We start from the raw sequence: 17,926 nt of genomic DNA, 5'->3' as shown, positions 1-17,926 counted from the left end.
AGTACAGCTGTCCCCAACCACCGGGCCGCGGGACATGCGCTCATTAAGTAGTTCTCAGAGCAGTTCCCAGGCTAACCAGAACACTGGCACAGGTGTCACCTGTGAGGATTCCATAGATATATACACTAGATGTCGCCTTGACTACTGCTGTTCATTGGAACGAATGCGTCAATCGAGACGCCATCTTGCTTCAGTGATCCACTCCTCTATAATGCATTAGCGTCAATCTGGGCAAAGATCTAGCGAAAATAAAATCACCATAAATCGTCAAAATCTCAAGCAATTATCTAGTTTTTTGGGTTGTTCCAACTGACAGGCATGTATTTATGGTTGAGTCTAGAGAAAACTAAGCTTAAGACGATAATAAAGATACATTTTACCCGTCTAGCCCCATAGACTCCCATTCATTCTGCACTAGCTAGCGGCGGCCCCTAGAGGAACAATGAGTAAACTGCAACCAGGTTCGATACAATGAAAGTAAACAGGCTCTTCGTAGACAGGCTCTGGTTGAGGCCACATACCCCTCGTCTCGTTTACTCATGTAAGTTGTAATCTCACCAGAAGTTGCTGTAGATCTGTAGAACATTTACCTCTGCTACTACATAGGATACGCCAGTCATTACTTTTATAATCATGGGTCAGTGCCATGGGCAAACGAGATGTAGCTGAATTCATAAATGATAAAGCCATGAGAAAGGTGATTTTCTTACGTTTCAACAACAAAGAAGCCGATTTGCCATCATTGTGAGAAGTTCCCAAATTTGTCGCTAATTGCTAAAAAGGTTTTCTATCGCTGGGGATGGCCAAACGTCGCTAAATAGGTAACGCTGACAATACAGGAGAACTAGTTTAGCGCTTCAGATCCCTGTACCAAGATGGCGGCGGTGTTGACGCATGCTGAGAAGCAGAAGGCGACATCTAGTGTATATATCTATGTGAGGATTCCAACTGTCTCAGCTTCTAAGCATACAATCTAGCTCTACCTGAACTACACATCCTGTTAAAGTGTTTCCTGTGTGTCAAAATAAAAGTCCCAGCCATATCTCATGCATTCAGCATTATATCTCCAGAACGGCTTGACGTACATGCTTCAAATTTGGTACCAGTGTTTTTATGGACTCTAAGATGAAGTGAGTTGAAGTTGGAGGTTGAAGGTCAAATGTCAAGGTCAAAAACACCTTGAGTGTGATATCTGAATAATGCCATGTCACACAAGATTTGGTTACTCCAAAAGCACCTTTGCAGGTATCACAATTACCCTACCAACCAGCTAGCAGCAAGCTCACTTGAGCGTTACTTCCCATCCTCCAAAGATCCACGGCAAACCAATGAGTGGGTCCGCAACCCATTTGTCAATATCCCGAATAGTCCTAACTTGGCAGCGCAGGAGGAAGAGCAGTTGATCGAAATTGCAAATGACGGTGGTCTTAAGAGTGTGTAGGCTATGAGGACACCTCTCTGGCTGGATTTTGGATGAAAACCAAAGCAGAATATCCCGAGATAGCCGTAAAAGCGCTGAAAACGTTGCTATTCCATTTCCCACCACGTATGTACGAGGCCAGGTTTTCGGCAATGACCAGTGGCGTAACAAGCCAATGGTGGGCCCAGGTGCTAGAGCGCTACGCGGGCCCCATATCGACGAACTTTGGCCCAGGATGAATTAGCTCTGATACATGCAATACACATTAAGGGTGACTTCAATTGTTTATGCAAAGGGCCTGAGGCACCGAAATAGTTTAGTAGTTACAGATTACAATTTCAAATAAGAAACACACGACTACATATCTATTACATGTGAAAACATTAAAAATTATTTTTATTAACAGCCTGCAGGCCAGGGTAATCTAATATTACTGCATTAACATCAACTCGCATGGAATTATGGGAACACTCAATGCGCCTCTTCAACCCTCTGCTGAAACTGCAAGCGTAAATTGCTTGCTTATAAACTCGCACTGCGCAGAAACAAAACTTAATGTAACCTAATGTATTTAACCGTCCAGAAACCAAATAAAATCATTCATATGCATACAATCCCCAATATGCGTGAATTAGGCCATTAGAAGAAACCCATCTTACGAGCCTTTCGTTGTGCAAAATCGTCAACGATGTTCCCAATATTTAATGCTCTGGCTCTCGTATTTTCAATGGACAGGATAGCTAACCCACGGAGCCTCTCCTGCCCCATGCTGCTCCTTAGGTATAGGTCTTAATAAATTTGAGTTTGGAAAAAGATCGCTTAGCTGTTGCCACAGTCACAGGCATTGTCAGAAACAACATGAGTACACACTTCCCCGAATGTGGATGTTACACTGTCATAATCTACCACCAGCATTTTGGCAAGTTGAAAAATAGATGACTTCTGTGAAATCTCTGCTTTAAAGCAAGACCTGAATGAGAGGAGTTGTGTTGGGAATGTCGGTGCAATCACCTGCGAGTTGAAGGGTCATAGGACGTAAAGACTCAAACACATGACAAGTTTCCCGCATACTTGCAAATCTTTGGGAGAGCTGACTGATTATGATGTCCAGAGTTGCATTAAATACCTGCACTTTGAAGTATCTCTCTGCGTCGGTTAAGCGCTCATCTTCCGATAGATCGTCAAAGTGACGCTTCACTCTCCGTGCTCTAACATTCTAAAGTTCTAAAAAAAAAAGGAGGCAGGGCGGGGGTAGCGACGGGCCCCGGGAGGTCACGGGCCCTGGTGCGACTGCACTTGCTGCACCTACTATAGTTACGCCACTGGCAATGACTGCAACTAAGACCAAATTGCGCAATCGACTGGACATTTCAAACACACTGAGGGTGTCACTGTCTTCCATCACCCCCAGATGGAACCTTCTTGTTGCAGGGAAACAAGCACAGGGCTCCCACTGATTATATTCGTAATGCACGTTTAGTTCCCATGTTTTGTTACCATATTTTGTTAAGCATGTTCACACATGATAGATTTAGCTTCAAGTTGTTCAATTTTCATAGTTCATATTGTTCAATTTTCACTTCTTCAAGTTCACGTTTTTCACATTTTTAAGAGTTCGTTACCTTCACTGTTCATACATAACTGGAGCTCGTTCTTTTCAAGTAATGCATGCACAACACGGAAAATGGAACCCCCGAACCCCCCACCGGTCCGTGAAAAAAAAAAGGGAATCAAACCGGTCCATGGCACATAAAAGGTTGGGGACCCCTGATCTAGTACTTCTCCTAAAGTTGGTTAAACAGGGTCTGTTAGTGTCATGGCATTAGTAATTAGTAGGCACGTAACTTGGGCGCTGTAATTGATGACCGACTTAACTTCTCTGAGCATGTAACTTCAATTGCATCCTTTACAACATTAGGAAGATCAGACCTTATCTGACACAAGATTCCACACTTCTTGTTCAGACCATGGTCATCTCCAAGCTGGATTACTGTAATTCAGTAGCTGGCTTACCTGCTTGTGTAGTAAGATCATTACAGCTGATTCAGAATGCAGGCATTTTGGCAAACAGCCAAAGAGGACACATGTAACTCCTCTCCTAGTTACTCTACATTGGCTCCCTATAGCCAGAATTAAATTTAAATCTGGCCTATAGGACACTGACTGGATCTGCTCCTTGTTATCTTAATTCAATGATCAAGTAGCTCTGTTGTGTCGACCAGTCATAAACTCTAGGTCTAATTTAAGACTCTTTTCCTCGTTCCATGTTGGTGGAATGAGATGCCCAGTGCTCTCTGTTCCTGTGATAGTTTTGGGTCTTTTAAGAGTTTTGGTTGTTTTAAGGCATATCTGCTCAACATGCACTTAGTTCATTAAGCGCTTCTTGTGTTATGGTTTGTATAATATTGTTTTATTTCCATTAGGCTGTTGATTAATTTGACATTGTGTTTAATATTGATATTCTCCTTAATGTAGTCTTAACATATTGTTTTTGTATTATTGATTGAATGGACATTATTGTTCATTATTGCTTTTTCCCCCTCATTTTCATTGTTTATTTCATTAGGCTATTGATTGAATTGACATTGTTGTTTATTATTGCTATTCTTCTTATTATAGTCTGACCAACATTTTAATTGGTTCCTTGTTAAATTTAAATATTATATTGTTTTGTATTTGTATGTCGCTTTGGACAAAAGCGTATCCATAACCATCCCTATAACCATAGTTTAAATCCACTAAAATGCTGTTTTTTCCCAGCTGAGTGGGTCAAAAGTTTTTTCTGAAGAATAAGGAACAGAGACATGTAAATGTAATCACAGATGGCAGGGCCAGTTTGGCTGTAATCAAAGCAGCCTTTTGATTTGAGATTAGATGATGAAAAGACGGTCTAAATAAATCTGCCTCTGTAAGAATGACACAGTGCCAGTCCCATTCCTCGAAGCCTGGGTTTTCCTTTGAAGAAGTATGGCCAGTCAAGGGTAAGCTTTGTGTAAAATAAGGGCTTAAAGTTAAAGAAGCTAAAGAAGTTAAAGTTAAACTATTTGTTATCTGCTTACAAAAGTTACCTGAATTATACATTTGAGTTTAGGCACATAACAAGAAGGAAACACACACATCTGTGTGCACAAAAGCAGTTACTAAAAAACATACAGAAGCAAGATGGAAGTCTACCATTTCCAAAATGTACTGTTCTCAAAAGACTATGATTTTAGTGTTCAGGTAGAAAAAAAATCATTTGTAGACTAGGGGTGGATTTTGAAGCTCTTAGATTTATCTGGGCTTGCTACTTAAAAAGCAAAGATGGAGCACAGATGAAGTTCAAACAGTTTGACTGTTTTATTCCCCGAAACACATGAAAGTAATTGTGGTGAATAATTACTTAATGTTGATCTTAGACTGGCGAACTTCAGGAAAAACTCAGGAATCAGGTTTATTCTGTTACAAGCAGAGAGAGTACAAAAAAAGGTCTATGTAGGCCTAGCCCAGGCCAGGCCTAGGTTGGCCTGAAGCCAACTACTCTCTTCCGCTCTACATCCTTAGTCCAAGTCTAGAAAATCTGATCTCACAAACATTGCAGTTTAGTTACTTTTAAATGGTTTAAACAAAGAACAAAGTGGCGCCAAGAACAAGCCCACTTGATTGGTTCTACTGTTGGTATCAGACACACCTACTCACACCCACTTCACACCTATGAATTCTTGTCAGAATAGCATGAGGAGAGATATCTTATATATCAGAAATATCACTTATAGAATGTTCCAAACATTCTCACAATCACATCATTACAATCCTTGTAATGAGACTATCAAAATGATACCAGACATGAATACATTTACATTTCATGATACATGGATACATTATATCAAGGAAGCATCCTTTGTCTTGTGTAAGTGATAGGCCTTAAACCAGCACATTAGCATTCCATTGGGGGAGGGGATAGTGTCTTTGTTTAAAACCAAGATGGGTTACATGGCTAACTAAAAGTAGTCTTGAAGTTAAATTATTATCCATTTTAACCATACATTTTATTGCTATCAATTCCCCCTTTTCAAGTCTGAATGACTTGAAGTTTAAAATAAGATTCCATAACATGAGCCTTCTTGAACAATTTTACAATTTTTTTTTTTTGTTGTTGTTTTTTTTTATAAAGTCCATAATCAGTCCATAATCAATGTAAGTGTGTGCGTGAGCAAGGAAAGCAGCGTTCAGCATACATCCTTTCTTGCGTTTCTCTTCCGTTGAAGAAGGGTCCTCTTATGAAACTTGAATGTGTCTGCATTGTTTCAGTGTAAGTGTATACGAGTGCAAAGGGTGTGCATGCAGGCCGCGTTCGGCGTGCACCCTTGTGTCAGTCCAAACAGTCCATGAACAATGGGCCATGAGTGTCTTTGATGATGCGGAGTGCGAGGCTGCTTTCGGCACCCCCTTTCGTTGCTTTCAGTCAGTCCAGTTTTGTTGCTTCCAGAGTCATGGCAGTTGCTTCTGCCACTGGTTCCGTTGGACCTGTGGTTCCTGAGCCTCGTCCAGTTTCGTCTCATGACATGGCCTAGCCCCGACCGCTGCTGCTGGCTGTACCTAAGCCCAGGGCAGAGTTGTCTGGTCCATCAAGCTCGTCCAGTGGCATGGCCTGGTCTCCACGGCTGCTGCTCTGGCGTGGTAGCTGAGCCTGGTTGGTGGAGCCATTCGCCATCTTGAAAGGATCTTCTGATATGTTTGCTTAGTGGTAGTCGAAGACAAAGGCATGTCACACCTCCCTTTGTCCCTTCTGGCATGAAAGAGATTCTGAAGAGTGGATTCACAACAACTTGGGAGACATTAGCATGAGTGTAAACAGAGTCAAACAGTGTCTCGTGAATGCAGATTCACAAGTCAACAACAGTATGCTAATGTATTCAGTTTCTCAATTGGAGACAGTCACACCTACAGCATGGGTCTTCTAACATAGCAGGGCTATTTATCTCCAAACAGAGACTACACATTTGCATCTATTGGCAAAAGGCCAATATAAAGAAAATAAATAAACTTTGGTTAAGTTTAGATGTTTAAAAGAAAAATAATCCACAGACTCACGTGGGTAGGGTACCCCTACATGTCTTTTAAAGAGATTTTGCATTAGAAGTGAGGGTCAGTAAAACAAAACAGTAGGCATTTAAAAAATGACCATTTGAGCAATAAAACCAATAAACTTAGATGGTATTTCAAGTCAATACCATCTATCTCCCCCTTTTTATAGTTTCTTAACTATAACAAAAAAATACAAACTAAAAACAAATAAAAGGTAATTTCAAACAGAAAGAAACTCAAGTTGTGGGTATGAATCCATTCAATTGAACATTTGCCCACATCAAACAAGGCGTAAACATGTAGCAAACATTTCCCATTGGCATACAAGCAAAAATAAAAAAAAAATATGTCTTAACATGTTAAACCCAAAAGATGTCCCTCAAATGAAAGAAAGAAAATGGTTGAAATCAACAATGGTTTCCCATTATCACTCCTCTTAGGTTCATATCTCCCCAGTGAAGTTCCTTTTGTGTCCATGGGGGAGAAGCTGGGGGGTTGGTTATAGAATACAGTGCTGCTAGAACAAAGGCAGTGAGATAAGATAGCAAAAGGTGTGAAAACTTTTGACCCAAGAAAACAAAGAAGGACTTGAAACAAAAAATGGAAACAAACACATATAATGAAATAAACAAATTTCACACACACAGGGCCGGCCCACACGCGCATTCATTCATACTGGACACACAGACACACACAGCTCCATGGAGCTGGAGGACAACTTTAAACGGGCTGCAGGAAGAATTTCCTGCTTAAAAGAACAAAAGAAGTTTAGTCAAGCCTTTTCAGTTAGCTCATATTAGCTCACAAAGACATCTAGACGCCCCTAGCGGCAGCTAGTTAGCTCAGGCGTACTTAAAAGAGGCCTAACCATGCTCTCTTGAGGTTATGCTGTTTGAGCTTATGCTGTTTGCACACTTGAAAAAGATTACGACAAAAATCCTGGATTCATCATCTGAGTGTAGATGTAGCCTAAAACAAAACACCACATCTACTCAAAAACAAAACAAGACTAGTGTTAGCTTGGATTCTAGCCGCTCATACGCTCTTGGTGATAAAAACAAAAAGGGCAGCACCAAGTTCTGTCTAATATTCTGTTTTGGTAGTGAAGGAATAAAATGTTCTGTAAACACAAAGGGGCATAAGCTACGTAGCTTGTTAGGACATGATGTCCCTAAAACCCGCGAAAAATAGATTGCACACGAACCACCGTGTTTAATACTGAGCTGCCTAGCACACTCGCTAATCTATTTACTCCTTATATCCAATAAAGAGGCACCATTGGACTTCAATCCAACACATATATAGACGCTTTACAAAATATGGATTAATTCGTCTTGTGCGACGTTTTGCCAAAATCGGGGAAGCACAAATTTATGTCCACTATTAAATTACGGTTTTGCCAAAATATTGCCAAAATCGGGGAAGCACAATTTTGTGTCCACTATTAAGTTACGGTTTTGCCAAAATGTCTACTCACTCAGAATGCCTTTTCCGATATCTTACCGCCCATTCCAAACTGTGGTTAGTAGGAACCGCCCGGATTTACAGATCCACCTTCGTTCATCACCAAAGAAGAAATGCAGATAAAAAGCGTCCTTAACTTGGGAGCTGTCACCAGAGCGATGAGAAAAAGAAAAAAAAAAAAAAAAAACTGCGGCGTCTTAGAATCAGCGACAAAAGTATATTATCTCGGTGGAACCTCCATGAAAGTAATTGTGGTGAATAATTACTTAATGTTGATCTTAGACTGGCGAACTTCAGGAAAAACTCAGGAATCAGGTTTATTCTGTTACAAGCAGAGAGAGTACAAAAAAAGGTCTATGTAGGCCTAGCCCAGGCCAGGCCTAGGTTGGCCTGAAGCCAACTACTCTCTTCCGCTCTACATCCTTAGTCCAAGTCTAGAAAATCTGATCTCACAAACATTGCAGTTTAGTTACTTTTAAATGGTTTAAACAAAGAACAAAGTGGCGCCAAGAACAAGCCCACTTGATTGGTTCTACTGTTGGTATCAGACACACCTACTCACACCCACTTCACACCTATGAATTCTTGTCAGAATAGCATGAGGAGAGATATCTTATATATCAGAAATATCACTTATAGAATGTTCCAAACATTCTCACAATCACATCATTACAATCCTTGTAATGAGACTATCAAAATGATACCAGACATGAATACATTTACATTTCATGATACATGGATACATTATATCAAGGAAGCATCCTTTGTCTTGTGTAAGTGATAGGCCTTAAACCAGCACATTAGCATTCCATTGGGGGAGGGGATAGTGTCTTTGTTTAAAACCAAGATGGGTTACATGGCTAACTAAAAGTAGTCTTGAAGTTAAATTATTATCCATTTTAACCATACATTTTATTGCTATCACACAACACCACAGGAACAATTCAGAGACATCACCATGCATGACTGAAGATGACAGCCAGAGGAGGATCACAGGGGTTTCATTAGTGAACTTCAACAGCTCTATATACTCCACAGTGCATCCAGTTTGAAGACATGGTTTAAACCACACAAAAGTCTTCCCATACAATTAAGGCAGTAAGCCACTCTCATACATAACACACATTCATTTTTGCACAAACCACCACTGTGTCTGCTGAATGAATGAGATTGAAGCCAGCTCGCAACTGTAAATGGACCCGTCTGTATACTGCTGCTTCGATTGCTTAGCAAAGTGCAAACATGGCACCAGAGATCAGGTCAGAGGTCAAGTTCCTGGGTAGAGTGACTCCTGCTTTTGCAGTGTGCGTCCCTTGGTATATGTTTGATGTAAAATTGCTTTACATGAAAGCGTCTGGATGGAGAGGAGCTTCTCGAGGAGCTGTGGTGGTGGTGGCAGAGGAGACGTCGGAGGTTGATTGATAGTGGACGATTCTGCTGAGGCAAGAGACAGACCACACGGCGCTCCGACAAGACGCCTTGACAATTATCTCCTCCTTCAGAGGATGCTTGGTGGCCGTTGCCAGGGCAACAAATTATTGTCATAACCGTTCGTTTTTGTGTGTGTGTGCGCATGTGCATAAGTCTTTGTGTGTGTATATGGACAGCCAGTTGCTTCTATGAGAGGAGTGGATTTAGTCTTGCCAGGGATAGGGAGGACTGCTTTGCCTCCAACAGTCATTTAAGCATCGAAAGCGTCCGTTAAAGTGTACTCTTCAATTTACATAACATGCTAAGTACAAAAAATATACACATAATCTTCATTAAAATAAATAACATAATGTACTTCAATCACCGGCTTCACTGCAATGCACCTTCCAAAGCTGAGTGACAGTGTTTTGAGACTTTGCAACAACATTTGCCTGTTTACGATAAATTACTACCAACACCGACACAGACAAAAATGTGCATACCCTTCCAATTGAAATTTACAAAGTGCTGAAAATTAAATCAAAACAAATGTAAAAAACGAAGTGAAAAGCACAATTATACACTGTATAAATAATGTGCATGCAAATTTAAGTACAGTCAAATCGACCCCAGAGAAAGATGCGCTGATTTCCATTTAGACACAAAAATCTGCTGCAGCGCTTAACAAAGATCAATGGACGCGTTTCGCAAGTTGCTTCATCAGGTTCACGTTCCACCTGATTGTGAACCTGATGAAGCAACTTGCGAAACGCGTTGTTCACGCCAAATAAAGTCAGCAAAATATACCCTCCAGTGTGCGATGTATACTACTCTTTTGACTTTTTAATTTGAATACTTGTTTAAATTAGTAGGCCTAAAGTTAACCTGAGTTGGTAACTGACACTTGCTGCAATAATTAACAGACACAAGCACTGTTTAACAAAGCACGTTTTTACCCAATTAGGCTGTTTGGATGTGCCACACTCCTAGTGCACAGCATGGAATAGGGGATGTATGGAGGGGGGGGGGGGGCATACTACTACAGCCTACTATAGGGAGACCCCCCAATTACCACTGTGTATGTCACACACTGTGTAAATCCATTATGGGCCTAATACGTAGGCTATATTATCACTGCATCACCTAATAGTGTAACATTCTGCTCAATCATTAGGCTGAGACTGCCGCAGATGAATGACTAGTGTATGGACGGACCAATGGGAATTTGTCGGACTGTTGAGTGTAATTGGTAGTCGAAAGTCTGTGCAGTCTGACGGTATCCTGTTCCAAATCAAGTTATCTGTAAGGATTCCACGTAATGGTCCCATCTAGTCATCTCAGGGACCAGGTTTGCTGGTGAACATGCTTCTTGGCCATACCTGTGTAACTTTTGCAAAGTGAGACAATAGGAGGCTGTGAATGAACCAGTGTTGACACATGAAGAGAGTTCATTATGCCGCCATCACATTGCTGCATATTTTTAGCTCTTATTTTCACAAGCTGCATCCAGCCGGACGTTGACACTACACTCCTATTGACCGCAACTATAGATGGAGAGAGAAAAGTTACGGTGAGTTGACAGTATAACCTGAATTAAACCATCTGTCATACTTACGGACCAACAAAATGCTTTTGAAAATATCGTCAGATTATGCGGAAATGGTGACGATTGTAATGATTGTTTACAGCATAACCATAGCAACGCACTCTTCTGTTGGACACTTTCCACCTCTGTTGGATTCGCATACTTGTTCAAACCCCTTTACATGCGGCCTGTGAATCCTCATTAGGGACTGAGTTACTGCCAGCCATTTCGGAGCTGAAAATATGCAGCCATGTGAAAGCGGCATTAGAAACAAATTCCAAGAAGCAGCCAAGGAGTTCAAAGAAGTGTCACTGGTGTGTACCGACTGCTGTTCAGATAGTCTAACCCTGAGAGCCTCGATGCATTGTGACACAGGAGTCACAGTTTATGGTGGTGGGCACAAGAGGAGAATACTGTCGGGTACCGAGTTAGCCATGTGATGGGGTGCTGTTGGTGTAGAGAGGTGTGCGCCAGGTTGTCGGGGGTAAAGCTGCAGAGCTGAGGGCAGAAGGGGGGTGGTTGATCCTGTTAGCTGCCCCCCCCCCCCCAGCCCTTACCCTCCTTTCTATTCATCTCAAGAACATTCAGTCTGCTGCTGACTCTTGCTTCAGGATCTGGTAGGTGATTAAATACTCGGGATAGGCCTGTGAGAAAAAACATGTGGTCTATGTCAAATATATAACCAGTCAAATACATTCAGCAGAGCTGTGTCGTTCACACCAGACCATAACAAATCTGAAAGTCTCTCCGGACAAAAGCATCTGTTAAATACCTGGCCTTTTAAATTCAACTGATACTGTTCATCTGTACCATTTTAAACTACCACCCAGTGAATTCCCTGATGCATCTATGTATATATGTATTATGTGCACAGGTGGTGTGTAGCTGGGTCTGAGCTACCTGCTCTCCTCTGTAGATGACGTACTCGGCCAGGGCCAAGCCGTTGACGCTGGGCCTGCCCGTGACGGAGTGATGCCCTGGAGGAGAGTGGGCCATCTTCATGGCACTGAACTGCAGGAAGGACTTCCCTAGGGTCACCCGACAGAACAGGAGATGTCTAGGAGGGGAGGAGAACAAGAAGTGGGGTTAAAAAAACTTCAAGATCTGTGAAGTGAAAAAAAAAAAAAACAGTCTAATGAGATAAGTGTTGGTATAACCAAGAAAGCGATTTAGGGATGTCTGACGGCGAGTTTTTTTTTAAAGAGGGGCCAAGTGTGTGCTTATCTGAGGAACTCTAATAAAGAATGAGGTCGGTCTGCACAATGCAAGTCTCCATAATACAGAGGTCTTATAACCAACAATACAAAAATACTAATTTCAACACAAAAAGCAAACCTGTTTCTCCTATTACGCTAACAAGCGTTTGTCTAACCAGTTGTCACATTTTCAAAACTCTAAACACAATTGGCACAGCATCGGTCTTTTGTGACCATACCATTCACACATTTCATGTCGTTTTCACACAATATGCAGTCAGTGAAGACATTTCCACAATGCTTACATTTCTTAACAAACAAGCTATAGGCCTACCTCCCAACAAAATTATGGATTGTTTTTGCAGAATTTACGAATGTTAACACACAACATCCCACAATAGCAAAAACAATACTCTAAACCTTAGATACAGTATAAAAACCTCTGCTTCTGCTACCAAGCGGTTTTATCCCAGGTGCATTGCCTTGGATACAATATCAGATGTGATGTTGATGAAAACATGTGGCCTAACCCTGAAGATCGCAGAGATTAGATACAGTAATTTTGTGCTTTTTTTAGTTCCCCCCTTTTTATCTCGGCTTTTTGCTGTGTGTTTCATGGATATTTTGTTCACTGTAAGCAATACTGTAAAACTTTTTTCTGTTCTATCATACTGTAAACAGTATTTCTACTGAACCTCCTGTAGTAAACAGTAAAGGAAAAAAACTGATTTGCTTTTTAATGGAATGCTTTTGACTGTGAACATTACATGTGGACATACAGTTCAAAACCAAGAAATTTAGTGTAAAAACGGTGGATTGCATTTTTTGAATGCAAATACCTGTAAAACTGAAACATAAAAGTCTATGCAGTTTTTGTAATGTCAACAATAGCCAGTATTTTGAAACCTGGTGTACTTTGATTGACTGCATGTACCTTGTGAAGTGAAAACAAGTGTTATTCTTTGATAGAATCATTTCATTTTGAGTCAGATTTCCAGTGTTTTCGTAAAGTTAGTGTGTGCAGAGAAAGATGTGTTAGTATATATTTAACAAAATGTGTTTTTGAGAAGAAAATTATCCATTTGGCCAATTGTGTTTTGTAGGTGTGAGTCTGTGTTAAGAGTTTAGAAAAAGTATCTGAAGTATGGGTAAGTGCTTGTTAGCGATTGAAAAAAACTGTAATCTCATAGATCCAATGACTGTTACATGCCTGAGGTGAACCGTCTTCTCACCTCTGGCAGATGTAGCAGGATCTGTCCTTGTGCAGGGGGCACCCAGTGCCACCCCCAATGCCGTAAACATACTGGTTGCTCTTGGAGGAGTTCTCCGCAAAGTAGATGCCCGCGCCGAACATGCCCCCGATGTATGCATGCCGCTCGTCAAAGCCCTTGTGGATGATAGCGTTCACGAATGGAGAGCCTGTGGGGACAAAAACCTCCTTTAATTAATACATCCATTTATCAAAACAAAGCAGGGAGTAGTACATGAGATCAAGTTTCAACAGGTGCCTTCTACTGTGCATCTAACATCTTTATACATCTAACAATTTCCATACGAATAACTTCACAAAAACTACACAAAAAGCAATTGAGGGCTGAGACCAGATCTTCAGAGGAATACAGCGACTCTAGTTCTAGAATGTGTTGCTTGTTCTAAATGTGTTAATTCAGCGAGTGAGGTTGTTGTGAGGAGGCCCTCACCGTGGAAGAGCATGCGCTCGTTGGAGTGGTTGTGGTTCTCCTCGGACACCTCCTTCCTGCGGTGGGTGTAGCGTTCCCACAGCTTCTTATTACACACCTTCTGGATCTGAGCAGTTGAAACAAAGACCATTTCACACCCAAACCTCACTTAAAACATCAGCCTTCACACTTTATGGAATATAAATAGTTTATAGTAGTTTTAGTTGACTGTCAATAGTAGCACAATCAAGTACAACCGCAGTGAAAGGCAACTGTTGGCTTCCCTATACTTGTCACTCAATGAAACACACTAACTAAGCCTCCTTCATACCAAATCCTTGATTCCAATAGACATGTTTGTCTCTAGATACTGTATATATTGTTACAGATGTTGGATTCCAAGAGACTACAGTTGAGTATGTCAAGCAAAAGTACAATAATGCTCACTGTGACCAGCATAAAAAAATTTACCCATGAATGGATATTCACTGAGGTAAAAGACTGAGAGAAGAGAAAAGCTCACCTTCACTATGTTGTACCTGCTGAAGACCCCTCCTGCATGTCCACCATCCCTATGCTCTCTAATGGTGCTCTGCATCTGTGGACACAACGGTCAAAGGTCAAAGACACCAATTTTCACCAGTTATGCTGAATCATGTATTCACCAGTTATGCTGAGTCATGTGTTGGCTGAAAGGTTTCTATAAAAAAAAACTCATGGGAAGGGAATAACAAAGTGGCTCTATCACTTAGAGTTCTAAAATATTAATGTAAATGACAATCCTAAATGGATACAATATTAATTTCAGGTAGAAAGTCACATCTCCTGGCTGAGGCAGAATAGATTTGTGGGTAAAAAGGAGCCACGGGGAAATACATCACAATATCTTAGTGATTCAGTTTGGATACACTTAGGGCCTACACACGCGGCCGGTGATGAAGGGAATATTTTGTATTCATATTTTATTTGAATGGTTTAATGATTCAAGTCTTTATGACTTGAAGACTGTATAGTTGTTATGGTCATTTGTGATTTTGTACCCATGTGTACCCTGTGTGTGTGTCTTTGGTCTGTATGCAAGCATCATTTGTTTTATCCTTGAATTCAGTGAAAGCCTGTCTATAGCCCCTTGCCTATCACCAGGTGTGAAATGTTGATGTTTGTAGAACCGCATGTGTCCAAGCCTCTTAAGGACTTCCCAGGAAAGGGGGTAGTTTTAATTAAAAGACAATAGAAGCTGGCCAGATGTCACCCAAAAGGCCACATTCCCCATACACCACACCTTTACCTTGCATATTCAAACTGGGTTGGACCTAGAGGTCACTCCCTCTCTTTGTGTGTAACTTTAAAATATGGTCTCTGTTAGTCAGAGAAGTTAGAAGAGAATATTGAGAATCTGGTGAAACCCATGATGGGGTGACACAAACATGTACTTTTCTCCCTTGAGGGGCACTAGGCCCCTTATTGAAAAGAATAAAGCCTGGATTCTGACCTGCATCGTCCTGATTAAGTCTCAAGAGAAATATGGTAGTAAAAATATACTATCAGTGATACAACGGCAGGCGACTTATGGCGACCGGCAAAATGTTATAGAATCTATTGAAGTGAATGGGGCAACACATATTGTAAGTGGAACAAAGGCCGTAGCATTGCTCTAATCGGCCCCTTTCTATTTTTCAGGGCGATTTTGATACGTCATAATAGAAACAGCTGTCTGGTCAGTGTATGTCCACTGAATCGATGGATGATCGCCAGTAGTGTGTGTAGTAAAGCGATTAACAGAATTCCACCGTCGCGTTTGACTGTCGCATCGCCGGCCGTGTGCGGTGGGCTTTAGTGGCTTTGCACACATTTTCATCGTGTCCTAATGCAGATGCCATGCATGATAGAATCCGCACGGTACCCATAGAAACAAAACAATCAACAATATACACTACAATACAGTTAAAGTACCTCTTCCTCCACTGACTGGAATTCTTTGTCGTCTGCTGCCAGGTCTATGAGGATGGTCCCACTGTTGGCTGTGTTCAGAGGCAGATATGGGTTTAGACCTGCATGTTATCAGGACACACACAGTCAGCTAGAGAACCACAGATCCCTACTGATGTTCCTATCCTTGCAGTTATGAAAAATAAATTGCTCTGAAAAATTAATCGGGATGTTTCTCCTTGCCATGCGAGTTTTGCATATCTGATGTAAGATCCACTTAATTTGAGAATATTAATAGGGCAAATATAATTCCAAATGAAACCAAGATCCAAACCAAGATAATAGGGCAAATATAATATTGTGCTTCCACTGTCATGCAAAAAATATGAATGTTAAATCCACATTTAGAGGACACGACACTGATTTTGCAGACCACAAACTCAATAGGAAATGTCGTATCAGATGTATAAATATGAAGTCTAAGTGTGCAGTGCCGAGGAACTCTTTAAGCAGGAATGGACTGTATAAGGATAAGGATCATCAATATGGTGAATAAGAATAAAGAAGGTATGAATAAGAGTCATGGTGATTTGAGGTGGGTAGAATGTGTGTAGGGATATGTAGATGTTTGAGGTAAGAGACTGGGGAAATGTGGGCTATTTAGAAGGATGCAGAAGATTTGCAGATTTGATTCCTGGCTGACTCAGGATACAAGGAAACTGAATTGTGTGCGTCTCCTTAGTTGGTTGTCTGTGTCTGTGTCTGTGTGTGTGTGTGTGTGTGTGTGTGTGTGTGTCTGGGCCGTACTCTGTGGTCCGCTCAGCAGTCTCTCCACAGCCTTGATGATCTTGTGGCGGTGGCCGTATGCGTTGATGCCGATCTCCTTCAGCTCCTTGTGGCCCATCTCCACTAGCACGTCCAGAGTGATCTGACCAAGACACAAGACATGTCCCCTTACCACGGCAACCCGGAATATTTCACAAAACCCCATCATCCTGGAGAATTAACAATGATCAACGGACAGTCAAGTGTCTCATTAAGATTTCTATTAATAAGGCCTAATTTACATGACAAGGACAAGTTAAGACAGTGAAGTGTATGTGCATCTCTGACTTCTGGGACATACATGACAATCTTTAAGCAATTCCGCTTGGACATATTATTCAGGGTGGCATGCATTTTAAAATATGCACATATAGTCTATGACACATAGGCACAATTCATTTAATGTCCTATTAGTAACCACACCGCACATAAATAAAATATTCACTGAAATGAAACAGTGGTAGTGTAGTGAAAGGGAACATGTCTCAGTGGTGCTTCCGTGGCAACGGATGTTTGTACCTGCTCCCGATCGAAGATCTCCAGCAGGTGCTCCAGGCCCAAGTTGTGTAGGAACTGGCTGATGCTCAGGTCCATTCCAGTGTCTGCAAACAACCAAAACACACTCAGACATCATCCCTCCATCACTCAGCTGTTCCAACCATGTGGCTAATGACCAAAATACAGCTGGCCTGCAGTCTTAAGGCTCAGCATGACCACCACCATCCATCTCTACAACCAGATACACACATTACACACCTCATTATTTAATAACATTACTATACCATATTATTACATGTTATTACGTTGCATGAAATGAAACAATTCTGCTTACTAGCATCACATTTATGTAAGGGATAATGTATTGTTTAGCGGTCATTATAGGAAAATAAGGCCCGAGAGGGCGAACCCCAACACGAAATGAAAGGCCAAAACTTGCCAAAACGAGAAAATAAACTTTCACGGCTGAAAAAACAAATAGTTCACCACACAAATAGAGCTTGAAAGTTTCAGATGACTTGCTGTACTTGCAGTATATGCTGACTTTCACTTTCAATGAAGTTCCATATTGCAATAGTGAACAAACTACTCGCGGATTGATATGAAAGATGCGTATCAGAAGCACAAAACCCATTGCCATTGACAGCGGTCATTATATATTTGCAGCTGTCATTATACCGATTGAACCCTCTCTGTCTGATTGTTGGGAAGGCTCATTCATGTGAATGGAACCTTCTGCAGCACTCTGAAGAGCAGTGTAATAAACTAGAAATGCAATTCCAAGGAATTACCAGTGCCTGAAAATGCAAAAAAGTGATGTAAAATATCATATAGTTAAAACAGATAATGCAGA

The 17,926-nt window shown here is 41.2% G+C and overlaps 1 protein-coding gene across 3 annotated transcripts in view; it reads right to left on the bottom strand.

The window, feature by feature from the left end:
• Positions 1-8,880: 8,880 nt before the first annotated feature.
• The window catches only part of LOC143138078 (poly [ADP-ribose] polymerase tankyrase-2-like), a 32,737-nt gene continuing 23,691 nt past the window's right edge, over positions 8,881-17,926 (bottom strand). For 2 of the 3 annotated variants that reach the window (XM_076298502.1, XM_076298500.1), the window contains 8 exons: positions 17,095-17,177; positions 16,558-16,678; positions 15,775-15,872; positions 14,345-14,419; positions 13,843-13,948; positions 13,375-13,561; positions 11,847-12,003; positions 8,881-11,590 (listed from right to left, as the gene is read on the bottom strand). In XM_076298502.1, coding sequence (XP_076154617.1) covers positions 11,531-11,590; positions 11,847-12,003; positions 13,375-13,561; positions 13,843-13,948; positions 14,345-14,419; positions 15,775-15,872; positions 16,558-16,678; positions 17,095-17,177 — 887 coding nt within the window. In that variant the 3' untranslated portion in view covers positions 8,881-11,530. The remainder of the gene's footprint in view (positions 11,591-11,846; positions 12,004-13,374; positions 13,562-13,842; positions 13,949-14,344; positions 14,420-15,774; positions 15,873-16,557; positions 16,679-17,094; positions 17,178-17,926) is intronic. The other variant, XM_076298501.1, reaches the window with a different exon arrangement.

The sequence above is a fragment of the Alosa pseudoharengus genome, unplaced genomic scaffold (assembly GCF_046254945.1).
Source record: "Alosa pseudoharengus isolate Yale_2024_CS ecotype anadromous, Long Island Sound unplaced genomic scaffold, YU_APseudo_1.1 YU_APseudo_1.1_scf_21, whole genome shotgun sequence".
Taxonomy (NCBI): Eukaryota; Metazoa; Chordata; class Actinopteri; order Clupeiformes; family Clupeidae; genus Alosa; species Alosa pseudoharengus.
The sequence above is the reverse complement of the archived record's forward strand: the minus strand, read 5'-3'. Positions and strand labels throughout refer to the sequence as shown.